The sequence below is a fragment of the Rhinolophus ferrumequinum genome, chromosome 7 (genome assembly GCF_004115265.2).
Source record: "Rhinolophus ferrumequinum isolate MPI-CBG mRhiFer1 chromosome 7, mRhiFer1_v1.p, whole genome shotgun sequence".
Taxonomy (NCBI): domain Eukaryota; kingdom Metazoa; phylum Chordata; class Mammalia; order Chiroptera; family Rhinolophidae; genus Rhinolophus; species Rhinolophus ferrumequinum.
This window is the reverse complement of record NC_046290.1, coordinates 62,264,976-62,286,813: the sequence shown is the minus strand read 5'-3', so window position 1 is coordinate 62,286,813 and position 21,838 is coordinate 62,264,976. Positions and strand designations below refer to the sequence as shown.

The following is a 21,838-nucleotide window of genomic DNA, read 5'->3' as shown; positions in this document are numbered from 1 at the left end:
TTTCACTTTCAACACTAATGCTAATAGTTGGCTGTTTTTACGGGGCCCATTTTTTCCTCTGAATCTTTATCACTTTATGTAATTATTATACCTGAAATAAATAATTTTTTTAAGAAACATGTCTCTGAGATGTAGATGGAAGTGGTCTGTTAAATTTTCTTACAATCTAGATAAGTCAATTCTTTCATACAGCAGTTTCACAGAAAACCTATTTCACATTTCAGCTGTGGCACTATTACACATTACCATATGTAATAAGGTCACTTTAGTCAAATTCCTAAGTGTTACGTTTGCCGATGCCCTCAATCTACTTAAATGGGAATTTCTCTTTCCTAGAGAAAAACAATGATACTTGAAATTTATATGACATCATCTGATATAAAAAGTGTTACAGTGATCCAGTACTGTATCTCTTGTTGAGAGTACTAAAAGAACTTTATGAATAAGGATTAATCTTTATATGTTAAAAATATCCATTTTATATGTGGTGAAATTGTTTCATTAAAATAGTGAACTAGTTTCACTTGGAGTATCGTATTTCCTGGGTTCAGTTTCAGTGCCATCACTTTCCTTTCAAGTCTTCCTCCATTCCTGTATGCCCGCGTTGGGTAAAAACCACGTACTGCGTAATTCTGTTCCGCTTGATCATGTTCCCCTTCTGTCCCGAAACCCTTTTTGTGCCTCCCTACTCTTAGGATAAAGTCCCAGCTCAGTAGTCTGGGCCTTCCACTGTTTGATCCCAATATGTCCTCCAGTGTTACGTTGTACTCTTTGGCTCACTACTCTTTTGTTTCTGTTAAACTGGATTATTTGAATTTACTGACTATTTTTCAGAATTTTGTTTATATAGCTGGGAGGGATTAGGGGGTGGGCAGTGTAAGCAATTCAGCTCTGGTCTGTTTATCTCCTGATTGCCAGAGGAATACTCTGGGGAAATAAAGAAGACAGGTGGCCTGGTCTTTTCTCCTTGTAAGCACGCTAATAATTTAATCTTTTAGCGAATACAGACTAATGTTGGCTATGAGAGTCCTCATCCACAGACTACTTTGAACTGGGTGACTGGTTTGGCTTTGCTTATGGTAAACAAACCTATACTCTGTGGATATATGAGGCATGTTTTTCTGAAGAATATTTACATAAGCAACACCGCTGTCTGGCACATCAAATAGGAATGGTTATGTAACCAAAATGCTCACCAATGTGTGGCGTAAACTGTATGCTTCACTTAGAGACCTCACCTACACTGGACCAGAGAGTGTTATCCAGTGAGAGGAAAGGACCTGGGAAGACTCCCGAGGCTGTCCCAGACCTCTCCCTGTTTTGTCTGTGTCTCTTGATTGCTTGTACCCTTGAAAGTATTAGTAAAGCTATTTATTTTCAGTAAAATCTCTTTTTTTAATCAATTATTTTTTTAAATTACAGTTGACATTCAATATTATTTTATATTAGCTTCAGGTATACAGCATAGCGATTAGACATTTATATAATTTATGCAGTAAAATCTTTTAATTGAGTCTGATTTGAGAGTCCAAACCTGTGTTGGCTCTCTGCCTCTCTCCGTTTTCTCTTTGAAATTCTACCTGTATTTCAAGGCCTAACTGAGAAATTGCACTGAAACCTTCTGAATCTGTTTTAGCCTGTAGGGGGTCCTTCATTTTTCCAAACTCATTTTAGACTTTATTGTCTACATGAATTGCCTGTGCAAGTTTTTAGATTGTTGACTACATTCATCCTCATTTAACTTCTTGAAAAGTTGCTTAACTTTTTAATACTTATGATTTTACCTCCTTACTGATAGGTAACCTCTAAGCTTCAGAGCTAGGACCGAGTTTACGGCTGTAGCTAGCAAACATCCTTATGTATTGTAGTCCCTCAAATATTGTTCATTTACTTTAGATTAGAAATAGATGATCAAAAAGCATAGCATTTGAGTACTTGGGCCCATTTTTTTATAGTATTTATATGTTTGCATTATATTGATAGTTGAAGAAAAATATCTAATAATAAATGGAACTGTTCTGGGAAAGTTCTTTCAAAATTTTTATCAGACATTATTAGTTGTACTTTCTATATTATTATAAGTGTGCTCTTAATCATAGCAATATTGTTTGTTTATCTTCTAGAGGGACAGTTAAGACACATAAAAACTGGGGAACCGTTTGTTTTCAACTACCGGGAAGACTTGCACAGATGGAACCAGAAAAGATATGAAGCTCTAGGAGAGGTATGGTCATATATACAGATTCAACCTTGTTTTTCCGATTTGAAATAGTCTGAATAAAAGTTTAAAAGTTGAAGCAGTTCATGCACTCTTTCCACAAAAAGTGAATTTAAAGAAGTTTCTTTCTTTTTTTTAATGGTCATATTCGAAACATATTTCAGTTCAAAAGTTTATACTTTTATGCAAACATAGTCTTCTTATGATCTTAATATTTCGTAGTGAGTCATTACATTAGAAAACAAATTCATGCCAAATTTAATTTTATTTTTCTAATGTTTTAAGAGGTTGAATCCTCTGTTGTGCCAGGAAGAATAAGTGTTCTTTTAAGTGCTTATCTAAAAAAAAGAGTTAACTATGTGAGGAGATGGATATTTTAATTATCTTGATCTTGATAATCATTTTACAGTGATAGATATATCAAATCATCACTTTGTATACTTCAAATACATAAAACAAATAACAAATAACAAATAAAAAGATTTATTTGGCTAACAAATAAAAAGTAGGTTTAACCTACTTACCTTTGACTTGACGAAGAATTAGGCCTTGTAACTGTTAGGTACCTCACGTGATACTGCTGGTAGGAACTTTTGAAAATGTCATTTGTCATTCAGGTGAATGTTTTGTTAAAGCCAGAATTTTTACTCATTCTGTGTCATGTTAAGTATTTTTAGTAAAATGCATATGGACACATTTGTTTAATGTGATTAAGTAGACAACTATTTTACTTCTCTAAGGAAATGCTGACATTTATTCATTTTTGACTTTTTAATAAAATAATCAAATGGATTACTGGGTTAAACAATAGCATGAAGAATATATAAAACAGCTTATGTTTGCTAGGAGACAATTCTCCATGAATTTCTTGCATTTTTGCGTGTCTCTGAGTAAAGGCATTGACAGCTTCTTTTCTGGACTATCTCTCCTATGCGAATCTATTTGTATAGGAAACCACCTAAAGCAACGATTGTCTTCCCCTGCAGAGGGCAGATTTGTTTGCTGTCCAAGGTACTAAAAATAACACTCTTCCCTTCCCATACTGGTAGCAAAGAGTAGGGAGGTTTGCCAGCCACCAAACCCCTTATAAGATTGGGCTTCATAAGTGGGAGGCCTCAGCTGTGATCCAGTCCCACTCAGCTCAGCCTCTACCCTTGGGCTGTCCACATTGACCTTTTGGGATTTGAGGGGCCAGAAGAGCAGAAGAAAACATGAAGTTCATACTGCCCTCTCTACCCTGATAAATAATAAAGTTCTTTGTAATAAAGTTCTTTGTCTCTGACTCAAGAGGTTAGTGTCTTCTGGTAGCATCCACGAAACTGTTACAGGCTAACTTGTTAGCTTACAAGCAGGATAAAATCTTAGGCCCTTCATAGTTCTTTACGTTGTTCTGCAGCATTTAGAATTTAAGTATATTTAATGCCCTCATTATTTTCTGCTTAACACAGAAACAAGTTTGCCCATTTCCACTTAAACTCAATAATTATATTCTACAAACTAGTAATATTTTGATTGTAAAATATCCATATTGTATGGCCTTACGGAGACTGGGGTTGTTTTTTTTTTTTGTTTGTTTGTTTGTTTTGTTTTGTCTTGTTTTAGTAGGACTTACATTTTACTCTTTGCCATAAGCCGTGTGCACTTTTTCGCTTAGACAGGTACTGTTCTCCAAACATTCCTGGTTCGTTTTGGCATCTGCATCTTTTTCACTGTCAAACTCTATCACAGTCCAGCTAGTGTGTCTTTATTAGATAATCCTGTGTGTAAGTGAATTCTCTTAGAATCTCCTACCTAGGTTTTGGATATAAGGAGGGTCACAGATTTAGTTTTGGTGGATCTTATTCCACGATAAACAAAATGTTTGAGTTTCATTTTAATGATTTTAGATAGATAGATAAATAGAATGTTCTGCATTATCTAGGTCCCTCCCTCCTGTGCTTACATTGCATTTGTGTTCATGAGCACATTGGCCCCAAGTGATCACGCAAAATCACATGATTTAATTTTTGATGCAATGTTTTTCAAATTTAGGTCAATGGACCCGTGAGCTTCAAGTACCAATTCCTTTTATTTCTCTAACATATTGATCAATAGGACACACACCTTAAAACTCAGCACAACAAACGACCCAAGGGTCGGTGAAGAAAGTCTGAAATACTTGTTTTCATTGCTAATTTCACTGTTGAATATTGGTTATTGATTGAATTTCATTTCTGACATTTTAGGAATGAACTGTATGAGTTCTAGTTACATACAAATAATGACATGTTTTCACTATGGCGAATTTGTTAAGGTTCATTATAGTGAGATTTAATACAAATGTGGACCTGTTGTTTCATCCATAATCCTTGTTTTCTATTTCTGAGCTTTGTCTTCAAGTTTAAAGTTAAATGTAACCAAATTATTATCCTTCCTTCACACTTTTTTCTCTCTTTGAAATATTTTTTCCTTCCTTGTTCACGATACTCCTACCTCCACCTGCCTTCAGGTTTTGGCTCATATGTCATCCCTCCTTTAGAAAGACCTCCTTCGTGTCCTTTCTTAACAATCTTTCTCTAGTCTCAGTTTCTTTTATTCCCATTATCTTCTTCTTCCTATCTTGTTGTCTTCCAAAAATGGTCTCAGGCGATTTAAAGATGAATGCCATTTAGCAAGATTAAAAATTAAATAAAAAATAAATGAGAATATAATTTAAAAAAGAAGGTGATGTTAGAAAGTACACTAAAGGCATGAGTTTGCTTTATTTTTCTGAAGGTACTTCACTCTGTATTACAATCTTTTTTAAGAAATATGGGGAAACTTTGTGTCCTCATGGTATTTGTTGAATAAATAATAAATGAGTATGATACAAATACATCAGCTAGTGTAAATTCTGGATCTGTGCATTTTAGGGAATTTCTTAATGTTAGGAATTTAAACATAAAGATGTGTGTTTTTTTATTGAAAGAAAGGGAAATGACATGTTAATGAAATTTTTCTTATTTGTAAAGCTAAGTAATTTTTCATTATTTTATTCTAACTTCTTTCTAAGTTCTATAAGCTTTGGACTATTAAAGCTTTGCTGATGAAAATTACTTGATAAGAAATAGACTATATTTGTGCCATATTCTGTTGGAAAATTTTTAACCTTCATAATCAAACTCCGACTCGTCACTATAACTGAGAAATGTAAGTTTTTATATAACTCTGCACAGTTTCTAGAAAACAAACCTTTGTATTTAACTCTTGCAAATAATTTAGTACTTCATATTACCAATAAGACCTCTAGTTCCATTAAGCAAGAACCTGTAGAAAGCATGTCTCCAACATTCTGGACATAGAAGCACTGGAAACCGCCTTCTCCTTGATAGGGCAGAATTCAGAAGATAGTGCAAATTCGAGTTTATTGCCTGGGAGCCTGCCTGAATAAACAGCTTTTGATATGCTTAAGACTGAAGTTTGGAAGAAAGGGAAATGATATGTTAATGAAAATTTTCTAATTTGAAGTTTTAAGGAAACAGATTTTGACTTTAGCCGGCAATCTAAAACAAAACCCTTTCTGATTTTATACTGTTTTTCTACCAAATATCGAGTTTTGTCTTCAGCTGAGAGCTACTATATATATTTCACAACTGCTGTTTTAGTTTATGTTTATTTCTCTCTTAAGGAGATTATTATAGCAGTCAATTCAGCAGAAATTGTTTTTAAGACTTACTCCTGAAATGCTCTATCATTTTTATGTAAATTAAACTTACTGTGTAAGTAAAATAAACTGAGTTGTCAGTTTTTTTTTGAATGCATACCATAACCACACAAAAGAATACTCTTTCACTAAGTTACATCTTCATAGTCAAATAAATGCTTTTGCTAATATATAGATAATTCATTTATATATATACACACACTATGTAGTTATATATATTACTATAGATAGTAGTATATATACTATATTAGTTACATATATATAACTATAGATAGTAAAATGTGTATATATTACTATCTATAGTTATATATATGTAACTAATATATATACAATATACAATGTATTTAATATATAATATATTACTATTTATCTATATAATATATATATTATATATTACTATCTAAATACAGCTTGATAAAAACATAGCCTTTAATAAGTTTGTATAATTTCTCTAAATTGAGAAAGAAGTATATTTCTTATTGGAAGAATAAGACTAAGTTTAAACAGGGAGAATGATGTGAAAGGGTAATTTTCAAAATAAAAGTCTTTAACATATATATATACACACACACACATATATTCATATATGTATATATATATATACATGTATACAACATATATATATATATATATATATATATATATATATGAGTTGAATGCTAGGGAATAGTGCTTTTAGTAGACTCAATCAGAAACACTAGAAAGATAATCATGTTAAGTAGTAATGGAATGGTAAAAATTCAATGTGTATTAGGTTGGTGCAAAAGTAATTGCAGTTTTTAACCTTTTAAACTGTAATTACTTTTGCACCTAATAACTTGTAAACCTAATAACTTGTAAAATTTTGTCAACTCTTTCATGTCAATACTGAATTACTATTAAATGGAGAACTTATAAACCAGCAGAAATTCTAATGAAAGAGAGATTTGATTTTCTTGCCTAATTTGGGTCTTTGCATTTCTTTTGATATTTATCTTAATTACCTCTTTAAAAATTAATAAATTGTCAATGTGCTTAATAAGAGAATAGCAGTGATTAGGTAGTCCTATAAACTTGGCTTTTTCCTCCTGAATCAAATCACACTTATAAAAAGAACTAAGGGCATAATTTTTTTCCTGTACCTGAATTAGTAATATGCCTTGTAAAATAGTAGAAAAATTACTGAAAATGTTATATTTTAAAAGATGGAATTTATTAAAGAATATAGGCCATTGGGGCCAGTGGTGTCTTAAAGGTTTTTTTCGGTGGCTATATTCAGGTATATGAAATAGGAGCAACTTAAAGTAAGGAACACTAAGATAAATTGTCATTAATATTCAAATATTTGAAAATAATGTGATTATGTGTATATAATTAATATCTTTATATAATGTGAGATTTACACATCTGATATTGTGACAGAAACAAAAGGCTGGCCATCAGGAGCTCTGGGTCCTGGTTCTGGCTCAATCACTATCAATGTAACTTTAGAAAGAGAGTTCTGAGACTTACTGTAAAATGTGGATAAAATTATCTGTGCCATTGTGAGGAATAAGTAAGATGTATAAATGTGATATTTTATATTCTTTAATATGCCAAGCAAATTTTAGGAACATGGAATGAAAATAGCACTGTACTGTTTAAAATTTCTAATTTACCTTTATTATTATTATTATGAAGGTTTAATTTCTCCTTTTTCTCTCCCCTATCTCCTTGCCTATTTGTTATTACTGACATTAAATTTATCTTTCTATGGTAGACAAAGAAATGACCATTGGCCCAGAGTTGGTTAGCAATTTTCTTGATTTTCGTCTTTCTCTAGCATCTATTCCTACGAGTGGGATTCCATATCCAGGATGGTATTGGTAATTAGACATCTTGGAATTGAAATAGTCAATGAAATAATGAGCAAACCCAACTGAGAAAAACTGTAAGCCTCTTAAAATCAATGTGATATTAAGCATTGACATATGAACAGACACACAGACCAATTGAACAGAATACAAAGTCCAGCAATACATTAAAAGTTCAAATACACATGGAAATATAGTTTATGTTATGGTGCAATCATAAATAATTGGAGGTAAAGGCGCTTTAAGTAATAGCTAGATAATAATACTTAAGAATGTAAAATTTGACTAGGTCTCACAATGTACATCAGAATGAACTCCAAATGGATCAGAGATGTAAACACACAAAATGAAATAACACCTATCAACCCAGTAACACTGATTATAGTTTTGAAATAACAACCCAGTATCAATGATTGTGATTTTGTAATACTACTTCTCATTAAAGCAACCTGAGTTCTTCAGAGAAATATGTTCCAGTCTAGGGCAAGAAACAAATTCATGAGCTGGAAATATTTTGTCATATCAGCTACGAAGGAAGCAGCCAAAGACTACTAGTTCTTCTAAAACTTGAAAAGGAAAAGGTACAATAAAAAAACAACCACAAGAAAAACCCACCAGTGAACACTAGGCATGAACAAGCAGTTCAGGGAAAAAAATGCAAATAGCCTTTAAATGTGTGAAAAGATGTTTAAAGCTCACTAATAATAAGAGACATGTTAATGAAGACTGTACTGAAATAACATTTCTCACCTGTCAGGTTGACAAAAATCTATAAGCTTGACAGCACATTCAGTAGATGAAGCTAGAGAGAGAAAGGACCTTTTATATGCTGCTGGTGGGAATGTAAGATAATATAATCCCTTTGGAGAAGAAATTGCCAATACTTACAAAATTACAGGTGCATTTTTCCCTTTTGTGTGAGAATGGAGGAGAAAGAAATATTATCTATTGTTTGTTTATTTTTGTGCAAAAAATATAGAAAGATAAACTCAAAATTATTAATGTTTATCTTTGGAAATGTAGAGGAATAAGATGAGGGGATAGCACTGAGAAATCTCTAATACTTTTTTGTATAGCTTTGATTTCTAAACTGTATACATATTTTAATATGTTAGGAGGGAAAATGCATACATAAATTGAAAAGAAGTGGAAGCTGTTGGTCCTAAGTGTATATCTAGTTGGCAACATAACCAAATAGAAAAAATAATTCTTTCAGATGTCCTTTGAATATAGTATTTTGTAATTCCTTTGCTGGGTTTATCCTAAGCATAAGAAGAATGGCCAATGAAATGTTAAAATTAACTCAGTGGTTTTATTGTAAACAGTGATATTGGTATAATTTTGATACTATTCTATGAATGTGGTATATTAAAACAAAAGAGTAAATATTGTGAACTATAATTTTCAGGATTAGAGAAAAGATATACAAAATATAGCATCAAAGCAGGTAGGAAAATCTGTATAGAGTGAAATAATTAATTTTGGAATATCACTACAAACTCATTGTGTTTTAAGTATATATTTCCTAGTTCTACCAAATGGAAAGGCCTGGAAATGATTCTCTGGTAGCAATGAGTACACATAGTGGTGAGATCTTGGTTCCTAAATGCATTGCCTAAGAAAAGGAGTCAGGGCTCCTTGGAGAAAAGGCTTATTATTCCAGATCTAGGACTGAGAAAATACAAGATGATCCTAGGACATAATGTTTTGCTGGAAAGCCAACAGTCTAATGGAAGTACATGAAAAGGACAAAAGAACCAACTTGAAAAGGCTTCCTTTGGCCAAAATTGGGACAATTTGAGGATAAAAACAGTAAGAGTGTTAGTAATTATAAAACATTTAATAAAAAGACATGGTTCCATAATATTTTTTAAAATATAATTTGCCATCATCAGATGAAAAATACCTGATGGTAGTCAAAAGGGAAAGAGTTAAGTAGGTAGCCTTTTTGTGAGGAACTATAATTAATTTGCACATGAGGAAGGAATGCTCTTCTTTACTAAAGAAAACTGGCTAGTAAAATTAAAAATATGATAGAATTTAAATATCACCATTTTGCCACCTCTAGTAGGCATAAGTCTAAAGTTGTTTCCCCAAGATTCCCATTCCCTGGCTATTCAATCAAACATTAAGTGCAACTGTGAAGGTACTGTGCAGATGTGATTAAGGTTACTAGTCAGCTGACCTTAAGATAGGGAGATTATCATGGATTTTCTAGTGCAATCATATAGCCATTAAAAGCAAAAGAGAAAGGCTGAAGAGTCAGTCACAGATTCCCCAGAAGAGTAAGGAAGATGGTGTAGCAGAAGGGAAGCCAGACATTCCAAGCATGAGAAGGATTCAGCACACCATTTCTGGCTCTGAGATACAGGGTCCACGTGCAAGAACCAGAGAGAGGCCTGTGGGAGCTAAATGTGTACCCCAACTAACAGCCCGCAAAGAAATGGGATCTCAGTCCTACACCTCAATGAAGTGGATTTTTCCAACAACCTGAGTGAGCCTGGAAGTGGACTCTTTCCAGAGCCCAGTCTTCTGACATCTTGATTTTGGCCTTGTGAAACCTAGAACAGAGAAAGCAGTAGAACCAACTCAAATTATTGACCCCGAAATTGTGAGATGTTAAATTGTGTTGTTTAAAGCTGCTAAGTTTATGGTAATTAGGTACAGTAGTAATAGAAAACTAATAAACAGTTCCTCCATGAAATAATTGGTTTAGATGAGGATTATCAATGGGAGCTAATTTCATTAGGTGAAAGGATGTGAGAATATTTGTAAGTATATTTGCATAGTACCAAAGTGTCAGTTCACAGAGTTCTTCCAATTGTTAAGGGAAAAATATGTACCTCAAAATAAGAGAGGTAGCTGTCAGCACTTACACCTAAGTAAACAAAGTTAGTATCACTGGTAGAACAGCCTGCCACCACATGTCTTCTGATACGATGTAATTTGCAGGGCACAGCATTAACTGTGTATATTCCTGTTATGTATGTTGAAAATCTGACTGTATTCAGACTTTTAGATGTAGCTTCCAGTTTTGACAAAATACAGGGAATAAGGGAAAAAGTAAGTGACCACAACGACACAAGCCAACCAATCCAGAATGTGGGACACGTAAAAGACAACTGATCTGGTCTCATCAAAAAGTGAATGACATTAACAGTGTTAAAAAGATCTATGTGTTGAAGGTAGGGGAGACGGTTGTATGTGAAAATAGACGACGAGACAGCAGTCAAATTCAATGTGTGAACATTGATAGGATTTTTGGTTCAAAAGCTAATATAAAACAAAAAAACTACTCTTTTTAGGAGCACTTGAGGAAGAATTGTTCATTTTTTAAGGTGTGATAATGGTGTTATGGGTATGTGGGAAAATGTCCTTATTCTTAGATAATGCATGTGAAGTAGGGAGAAGGTCATGATGCCTGCAAGTTATTTTTAAAGGTTTCTTCAGAAAGAAAGGGTAAAAAACCCCACAGAAATGAAAAAACATATATGGCAAAATGTTGTTAACAGTTGTTCAATCAAGGTGGTAGATACAAAGGTGTTTATTGTACTATTTTTTAACTTTTCTATATGTTTGGAAAGTTTTACAATTAAATATTGGGGTAAAGGAAGAAAATGATAATAGGAAACTTGAAGGAGCTGCTTGTATGTCAGTGGGGCTGTTCACTGTCAGTCTTCTCTTCAATGTTCTAGGAAGGTACTATTTTATTTCGGACACTGAAAAACTAGAATTTGGAGTACTTTTCTCTGGGGTAACAACATCCATTCTAGCACTTGAGCTGTCTCCAAATAGTTTGTTCCAATGCTTTCAAAATTGCTTGCTTAGTATTTTGCCTGAGGCATAAACGCATTTGTAGTCACCGAGGGAGTGAACTAGGTGGGTGAGTGTTGTGATGGTCTTCTTTGAGTCTCTCATACTACTATATATGTCTTATTGGCTCTGCCAAGAACACAAGGCACTGCCTGATTATTACCTGGGCCATGTCTCAGGGTTGTGTTTGTAGCAAGCAGTCTTGAAGGATGAGATAACGTTCCTTCTGGGACAAAGAACATGCTTGCTTATAGCTTGTAACATGGTAGGCTCCCCAAACTCAGTATTCCCCAGCTTTGACCCAAATCACTGTGTGTACAGCATCCATCTGGGCTTTTATCACGCTACCCCTCCCCTCCCCCCCAGCAGGGACTTGGGGTCCAGGGAACCACTGCAAACATGCTGATGCTGTGCTGTGACTAATAAAAGTCCTTTGTCTCTGACCCAGAAGTTTTGTGTCGGCTATCAGCACACCACAAAACAGTAACAGGCTAACTGATTAATTTGTAACTGGGGCAAAATCAAACCTCAGACCTGTTAGTGACAATGGAGTCTTCAGTAAATAGATATTCAGTAATCCCTCTGATTTCAATGTGACTTCACACTTCCACTCTTTAGTGGACCTACATTTCCCAGCTCTGAAGCCCCTGTGGTTCGGCTGGGCCAATAACCTGCTTTCCCAGATTAAATGGATGGTACCCGATTGCCCTGCTCTCTGAAAGTAGAACGTTCCTATGTAACCCTCCATGAGCCAAAATGGCATAAAGTGAAGAAATAATTAGCATTCGTAAAAAGGAAAATCCTCTTCGGATTTCTTTCTGTTTAGTGAAAACAGGTACTAATGCAGGTATTCCGTAAAAGCAAAGTGGCATAACTCAAACTTCCAAAAAGCAGGAGATACCTGTACTACCTCTCCAGTTATGTAAGTCAGAAACTTCACAGTCCTTTCCCTCTTCATATTTAGCTTGTGACCAGATCTGGTTATTTTATCTTCTTAGCATCACATCTTTTTTCATCTCCATTGCTGTTGTTTTAGCTTAAGTCTGGTCTATATCATCTCTTAAGTAGGTGACTGCAATTCAGCTACGGACAGAATTGTGTCCACCTGTCAGAAGGCATGTATTGAAGCCCTAACTCCTAATGTGATTGTATTTGAAGGTAAGGCTTTTGGAAAGTAATTAAGGTTAAATGAGGTCATAAGAGTGGGATCCTAATCTGATAGGATTGGTAGCTTTATAAGACGAGGAAGAGAGCTATTTCTCTCCCTCCCTCCCTCTTTCCCTCCCTCCGTCTCCCTCTTTCCCTCTCTCCCTCCCTCCCTCCCTCCTTCTCTCTCAAGGCCAGGTGAGCCATGTGAGGACATAGAAAGAAGGTAGCTGTCTGCAATCCAGAAACAGAGCCTCACAGGAACCTTATCAACCAGCATCTTGCACTGGTACTTCCCAGCCTCCAGAACTGTGAGAAATAAATTTGTTGTTTAAGCCACCAAATCAGTGGTACTTTGTTATGTCAGCCTGATTAGACTAAGATATTACCTCTGATGTGTTCCATCCATGCCTGCTCCCCTCCCACCATTTCCAGGTCTCTGAATCTGTTCAGCAATGCTGTCAGAGGTATCTTTTAAAGCTGAAATGGTGGTCAAGTCTGCCTGTTTTTCCCTTTGTGTGTTTGTCATGCGGGGTGGCCTGCGGGGGATCCTGCTGACTACGCCAAGTGTCGTGCGGGAAGGCCTGCGGGGTCTCAGCTCCCACTCCCCACATAAGAATGCAGGACATGGTGAGGCCAAAAAGGAACACCCACGGAGCCATAGGTAGGGGAGTCATACCACTATACTCTCACTGGCGGCTGGGTTGGAGACACAGGAACCAGGAGCAACACAATTCTCAACCCTCACTGTGCCGCTTGCAGACTCAGCCACCATCTTCTTGCTAGCTCCCCCCATTTTCTGCTAACGTAGCCACGGCAGTTATATTAGTGGCCAATGGCTCACTGGTTACAGCTGACGGCCAACTAGCCACAGCTGATGGCCATTTGATCACAGTCGATGGCCATTTACTACCTGAGCCAGCACCTTTCTATGTGAGGCTGAGAGCCTGGGAACTGCTTTTTGGGGCTCTGTCCTCACACTCCACCACTACAGGGTCTCGCCTCACAATCTACGCGACAAGCGTCTTCTGCGAGGGGCCCTGTGCGAGGAGCCTGGAGGTGAATGCTATTTCCTGGACACAGCCAAGCTCTCTGGTCACAGCCAGGGTTTCTCAGGGCACTACCAGTACTTCTGGGCACAGCCAGACTTTCTGGACTTCTTAGGGTACCACTAGTCTCCCCGGGCACAGCCAGGGTTTCTCAGGGCACCACCCGTACTTCTGGGCACAGCCAGACTTCCTGGACTTCTTAGGGTACCACTAGTCTCCCCAGACACAGCCAGGGTTTCTCAGGGCACCACCCGTACTTCTGGGCACAGCCAGACTTCCTGGACTTCTTAGGGTACCACTAGTCTCCCCGGGCACAGCCAGGGTTTCTCAGGGCACCACCCGTACTTCTGGGCACAGCCAGACTTCCTGGACTTCTTAGGGTACCACTAGTCTCCCCGGGCACAGCCAGGGTTTCTCAGGGCACCACCCGTACTTCTGGGCACAGCCAGACTTCCTGGACTTCTTAGGGTACAACTAGTCTCCCCAGACACAGCGAGGGCCTCTCAGGGCACTGCCACTCTCTCTGGGCACAGCCAGACTTCCTGGACTCAGCCAGGGCTCTCAGGGCACTGCCACTCTCTCTGGGCCTCTCAGGGTACCGTGCTGGAACAACAGCGGCTCACAGTCAAGGTGCTTACATATTCTCGATGGCAGCCGGTCAAGACACAAAAGCAAATATCCGCCAGTTCCATTACATGGTGGTATGTTCCCAAACAGTCAAGTGGTCAATTAAATTAGGGATGGAAGGCAATTCCCCATAGTCCATAGTCATTTGCCAGGGCTGTCCTGGGGGTGAGGGATGACCTTGACCTCACCCTCAGCTCCCACGGAGGACTCAGCAAGTGTTTCCTCCTGGGACTACAAGTCCTGCATCCGGGCTGCGTCAGGAAGCACTTCCCAGCCCACAGGGCAACAAGGACCTTTGCTTTCTCCGGCCTCTGCTGGTTGGGGGACCGTCCACGGCTTCCCACCCCTCCACGGGGGTCCAGCTCTCAGGCAGCTGCTCCTCCCGGTCTTCCTGCAACTGAGTGTTCATAGGCACAAACTGCTCCACTGCCCTTCGGGGAGCTTTGGCCGACACCATACCCTGCTCGCTGCGCCATGTGTCATGCAGGGTGTCATGCGGGGTCTCTGGTCCCACTCCCCACATAAGAACGCAGGACATGGTGAGGCCAAAAAGGAACGCCCACGGAACCATAGGTAGGGGAGTCACACCACTATATTCTCTCTGGCGGCTGGGTTGGAGACACAGGAACCAGGAGCCACACAATTCTCAACCCTCACTGCGCCGCTTGCAGACTCAGCCATCATCTTCTTGCTAGCTCCCCCCTTCTTTTTCTGCTAGCCTAGCCACGGCAGTTATATTAGTGGCCAATGGCTCAATGGTTACAGCTGACGGCCAACTAGCCACAGCTGATGGCCATCTGATCACAGTCGATGGCCATTTACTACCTGAGCCAGCACCTTTCTATGTGAGGCTGAGAGCCTGGAAACTGCTTTTTGGGGCTCTGTCCCCACAATGTTTCCCTACAAAATGAAATTTAGACTACTTGCCTTGTCATACCAGATCTTTCATGAGTTGGACCTTTTATATTTTTCTGACTTTATCACTTGCTTCCTCTCTTGCCCAATGCCTACTCACCTGGTGCTTGAACTATACAAACTTGCTTGCAGTTTTCTAATGTGCCAAGCCGTATTATTTCTCTGGGCCTCTCATCATGCACGGACCATTTCATGCTAGGGATGCTGCAGAATATTTATGCCTCTTTCAAGTCTAGATCGACCTCTAAGAAAGCTTTCTCTCATCCACATAGGATAAAATGGATCTGTCTCTCCTTTGTGTCTCATATGTGCTTTTAGAATAATTCTATTATAACATGTATAATATTTTATTTCTCTTAGTGTTTAATATATCTTTCCCTTTACTAGATGTCTTGGTGGCTAAATGGATAGTATATCCATCAGGGTTCTCCAGAGAAACAACCAATAGGTTATATATGTGTGTGTGTATGTATGTATGTATGTGTGTGTGTGTGTGTGTGTGTGTGTGTGTATATATATATATATATATAGAGAGAGAGAGAGAGAGAGAGAGAGTTAGAGAGTTTTTTTTTTTTTTTTAAGCAATTGGCTCATGTGATAGTGGAGGCTGAGTAAGTCCAATATCTGAAGAGGAGACTGGCACGCTGGAGAACTAAGGAAGAGTTGATGATGCAATTTGAGTCCAAAAACAGTCTGCAGGCAGAATTCTCTCTTGCTTGGAGGAGATCAACCTTTGTTCTATTAAGACCTTTAACTGATTGGATGAGGCCCACCCACAGTGTGGAGAGCAATCTGCTTTACTCACAGTCCACTGATTTAAATGTTAATCTCATTCAAAAACACCCTCAGGTACAGCCAGAATAATGTTTGGAAACATCTGAGCACTACGGCCCAGGCAAGTTGACGTATGAAATTAACCATCACAGATAGTGATGACACCTAGATGTAATTTAGTCTGAGTAAGCCGTAAGATCTTACATAGCCTTCCTCAGGCTCAGGGTACATTCAGTCCCTGTGGGAGTCAAGCCCACCATGTGACTCCAACTGCTTTTCTCCCATCAGAAACCCCGTTTTTATCCTGTTTAATAGCTTGCCACTCACAGAAACAAGGGTGACATGTATTTGTACATAGGATACTATGGCGTGACGAGCATGTAGCAGCCGTAGATGTCCATTATATTCAGGAACCTTTCTAAGCTTTCAGTCATTAAGGTTTACAGTTAAACAGGGATCAGTCTGCTAGGAGTTGTGTGTTGCATAATTTAATGGCCCAGCAGGGAGCAATTCCTCTAAATTCCTTCCCAAATGATGTCCTTTGTAGTAGATTTAACCTGAAAAATAAGAATGAAGCATACTGATATATTACTAGAGTTCCATTCATTCATCACTTGGTACTATTCATCATCACAGTAAATGCCCAAAATGTCTCCAATTTGATGCTACTCAGGTGGAGGCTGTCAGGTTCCAAAGCAGAGACAGTCGTGATAAACAAATAGCTTCACCTCTTTGCGCATCTGGTATAATTTTTTTAAGACACAATATTATTTTCTTGGTCTGAACTTATCTCAAGGCAGAAGTGTTAGATTTCTCTCCTTGCATATTCATTTATGTATATTCATTCATCTACCTCAAACTACTATTTCTTCTTCCTGTTCGTTACTGATTTTAACCCAGGCCAATCCACCTTTGGAGGAAGGTCAGGTTCGTCCACGGTGCTGGCCGGGTTTGCCAGCGGACCTCTGAGTCTCGCTAAAGTGCTTCCTCTTCAGTACAGTCCCATTCATACAGGGGGAGGTGGCAAAGATACACAAGTAGGGGCTATTTTGGACACCAGGCAATGTCGCTGCAGTCACTGTCAACCTCAGTTTTTCCAGATGGGTGCAAGGCATAATCCATCCCACCAGGCCCTTCAATATTCTGGCATAAAGGTTTAAAGCTGTAATTATAGTTTCTTGCTTTGAGATTATCCCTGATTCCAGCACCCACAGTTCAAGTCCTAGTCCTGGAACTACTTTGTAAAATAGTTCAGGTGATGTGGGCAAGAATTGTGGAGTCCTACCAGCAGCCTCCCCAATCCCATCTTCCTTAGATCCCTTGCAGAAGCACAGGAATCTGTCTCATGTGGACATACCTTTGGTCCCTTTCATGTTGAGTGTGACCACACACTTGTAAAGGTTTAATAAGCCAGCCCTTCTTGCCTTTATTGCCACTCATTTTTGATAACAAATGTTCAGTGACCTGTTCCAGTTTCCTGTAAACCACTACTCAGGGAATGATAAGCAACGTGCTCTGTCTATTTGATGTGTTGTTTCTTCACCCATTGTTTGGCACCATCATAAAATGCAGTTTTGACCTGAAGAAATATAACTTGGCACAATATTTTTTTCTTTGCTGCAGCCCTTTTATTGTCTTTTAAGTATTTCCATCTACCACCCGGTGTGCAAAGCCCAGTCCAGAATAAGTGTCTATACCTGTTACGCCCATTAGGGGCTCCTGGGGCTGTGGGTGATGTTCCAGTATACTGGGGGTGCCAAAAACATGTATACAAGTGGACACTGGTCAATGTTGCTCAAACAGTAGTTCGCCCTAATGTCTGGATGCTGATGGAAACCACTTTGAGCACCTCTTGTAATTGCAGAAGTCAAACGTGACTTGTATTCATCTTTTGTTATCAGTATATATTGAGTATTACAATTTTAATACAGTTTATCTTTCTTAAATGTGTATACATTTTTTTGGAACCCTCTGAAGTTCTCTTGCCAGCTATGTGCAGAGCCTTCACAGTAGGAAATCTGCCCAATTGCTGTTTACGGTCTGTCTTTCTCATTGGCGGATAGGGCAGTCCTTCCTGGCATTTTGTGCCTCAGAAGGTGCAAGAGCATAAGCTGTTGATCATCCATGTTGCATGGTTGCAGCTCCCCTGTATCCAAACATTTTATGAACCTAAGTGGCAACCTTGATTGAGCAAGCTATTCACTTGTTGGTTCTCGTCACCTTCTGATTCTTTTGATGGGTATCAACATGTCCTACTTGAATGAGTTCCTTAAATTCCCATGAGCCATGCCCCCTACTCATGGGGACCACACATGGTTTTATGCCGTTCTCTCCAGTCTGCATTTCTGCATTACCTTAACAGTCCAGTGTTCTGTTGTCCACTACTTGACCATATGACCAAGCCATTCACTACCACCCATGAGTCAGAATCCACACAAACTTCGGGGCCTTTTTTGTTGTCTAATTCTTCTGTTACTGAAAGGATAACAGCATGCAGTTCAGTCCACTGAGCTGATTTACTCTTATCTTCAATCCAAGTTTTTTTCTATCAGTTGGTCACAGTGTGGCAGCTTTCCAAACAGTATGCCGTCCGTCACCCTGGAACTGTCATCTGTAAACCGGGCAACTTTTTGTTTGTCAACTAGGGGCTGTTAATAGGGCACTCCCCATGTGGCACTAGGATCCAGTAGTTCTCCAGGTGGCTTTAAAGTTGGTCCCAAGAGAAAAGAGACTATCTGCTCGTAAATCCGATGAGTCCCTCCTTGTTTTCTTACAGTAGATGTTCCTGTATAAACCATTTTCTTGTCATGGTGGAAATTTTCTTGGCATTGCCTTCCTTATTAGACTATTTTTCTGACATTATATAAAAATGTATGCGTATCTCAGATATAACGATTATTTTCTTCAGTTATGGGCAGTTTTAATTCATGACCAATAAAAAGCCAGAGTCTTTCAAAAAGCATGTTTTGCGTTGCTGCATCTGAATATTTTCTTGTCCAAAACCCCAGCAATCACTGGTCACACTTACAGGCTTTCGCCACAAGTTCCAATCTGGATGAGTTCGTGTTACAAATACTTCCAAAATCATATCTAAGTGTGGATCATAAGGGCCCAAATGTATTGACTGGGCTACTATGCCCTTTTGTAATTCACATACAGCCTGCTGTTGTTCTGGCCTCCAGTACAATATGGCCTTCTTTCAGATAGCTTTATGGATAGGAGGTAGCGGTATTCCCAGATATAGAACGTATGTATCGTCTAGAGTCATAACAACTCAACTAAGTGTTGTGCTTCTTGTCTGGTTTCTGGGGAAGGCAATGATAGCTATGCATCTTTTAGTTGCCTGGGGGATATCACCAGTGGCTCCTGTCCAAGTTATTCCTCAAAGCTTTAACATTTGAACAGGCCCTTGGATCTTTGCTGAATTTACCAACCAAATTATTATGCAAATAATGACAGTAAACAGGTGTATTCAGATAATTCTTTGGCAAACCAGCAAATGTAACTTGGAATCCTCTCCACGTGAACACAAATGGTGGTTGACTCTTTCCTGATATCAAGAAAAAGGAATTTGCAAGATGAAAAACGATAATGTCCTTCTTTAGATAATATTGAAAGACTACTGTCCTGTTTTTGACTTGTAGAAAGGGAACATGATAGGGAAATATATAGTTTTTCCTGATGAGCTTGGTTAGCTGAGTAGAAGAAAATATAAGATAAATAAAATAACTATGCTATAAAAAGCTAGAACATTTAATAACTAAAGTCAGATAAGGAATAGTTATTTGTTAATAACCAGTGAGAGTAAGACAGGGCTGTGAATTGGTTTGTACTAGACTGAGCCTACAGAGTAATTGAGAATATTCAGTCACACACACACACACACACACACACACACACACACACACATTTTTAAAAGAAAGACATGGACTCATCCAGTGAAAGATTTTTCCAGAATTTTTTCAATCAGTTTTTGCAAACGTAATGAGAGAACAATTTTCAACTAAAGTAGGCAATTAGCACTTAGGTAAGACTTCCAAACTAGACTCGACCTGAGCTGGTGGTGTTCTCGGTTAGCAGTTGTCGCCTGCATTTCAGGTCGCGGTGGTGTTACAGCAGACATTTGTTAGGAATCATGTTGTTGCCCCTGGTCGGTAAGCCATATGTGTGCCACGTAGAGAAACAGACTGGAAACACACGGCCGTGGCCTGCTGAAGTGGGTGCGCACTCCTCCACTCACGGAGATTTAAGGTCGTGTGCTGTACAGCTAAGTGTTTTTATTAGAGGACAAGTAGCCTCAATGTGCATACATTTTTGTGATACATTGAATTCATTGTATATTATCCGAATACACTATTTTTTGCTTTTTAAAATATTTGAGCTATGATTTTTGCCCTTAGTTTTGAAAGTTATCTCTGGGGCAGTTTTACATACAAAGTATCATCTGTTCATAGATCTTCAGGACCTAACCTTTCTTTTCAGTAGGCAGTTAATCTCTACTAAATGTGAACTGTAAGTCCACCTTTTGTAAACACTGGCCCTTTACACCTTGGAAGTTGTTTCATGGTAAAAGCTATGTATTTTAACTACTAGAAGTGAGAATGAGAAGTACATATGCTTGCATAAACTTTGTGATTGCTGTTAATATGTTTTGGTATTTTTTGTTAATTATTACAGAGTTACCCAATCATCGTCAATATCATAGGTTTTAAAATAATATGTATGTGGGAAATAACAAAAAATTAATTTACCTGGCTTCTCTTTTCTCTTCTTCTATTTTGACATGTACAGTTACACTGTGACCCATCTTCTATCAATTATCTGCTCCTTTCATGTTTCTCTCACTTTCTCCACTCCTTTTTTTCAGTTAGCATTTAAGCATGTGTAAATCTCTTCCATCTTAATGATTTGTAGTCCTTGGTTTTTTTTTTGCCACTGTTCCTAGTTTCCTACTAACTGTTCCTCTAATCATCCCCATCCATGTGGAGTCCACCTTAGTCCAGGCTCCTTTTCTTTGTTCATTCAGTTAGGTAGTCGTTACTTTAACAAGTATTTGTTGACTGCCTACTCTGTGCCACGCAGTGTTCAGGTACTGAGGAGATCACACAACTAACAATACAGATAAACATACCTGCCCTCATGGAGATCCCATCCTGGTGGGGCAGGGGAAGACAGGTATTAAATAAGTAAAAAATATAGCATTTATGTAGTGATAGTACTTTGGAAACAAATTAAAGCCATGGGACAGGATGAGTTAAGCAATGGAAAGTGTGTACATGGAGAAAAGGTCTAAGCACTGGGCCCAGGAGCACTTCAGCATTAAGAAAGTGAGGAGATAAAGAACCAGTAGTGGAGACTAAAAGGAGCAGGCCATCGAAGCAGGAGGAACACGATGAGACTGCGATGCCCCTAACGTCCTGTGAAGAATACATGTCAAGGAGAAAGAATGATGATTTCTACAGACTTGGTCACTTGGAAATCAGTCAAGGTGCCTGGTTAGAGCTCTTCTGACTCACCTTCCTGGCTAAGTGGAATTCTTGCTAGCTTAAAGCCAAATGTGTTTCAAAAGTTACGAACTTTATTATCTTCTCTTTCTCAGTGACTTAAGGATAAAGTCAAACTGCTTCATTTGGCCTACCAGGCCTGGGCTGACCTTTGTACAGTTCTTTTCCAATGTATTCTACACTCAAGCCGTTATAAATTTTGTGAGTTATTTGAAGTTTATTTTCTCACAGCGTTGATATGACCTCTCTTCTTTGCACAAAACACTTCTTTCTTTCTT

The 21,838-nt window shown here is 38.3% G+C and overlaps 1 protein-coding gene across 4 annotated transcripts in view; it reads left to right on the top strand.

Annotated features, from left to right (window-relative positions):
* FAM172A (family with sequence similarity 172 member A) overlaps positions 1-21,838 on the top strand; it is a 396,509-nt gene that overhangs the window by 42,468 nt on the left and 332,203 nt on the right. For all 4 annotated transcript variants that reach the window (XM_033110791.1, XM_033110793.1, XM_033110790.1 and 1 more), the window contains one exon: positions 2,124-2,224. In XM_033110791.1, the coding sequence (XP_032966682.1) occupies positions 2,124-2,224 (101 nt within the window). The remainder of the gene's footprint in view (positions 1-2,123; positions 2,225-21,838) is intronic.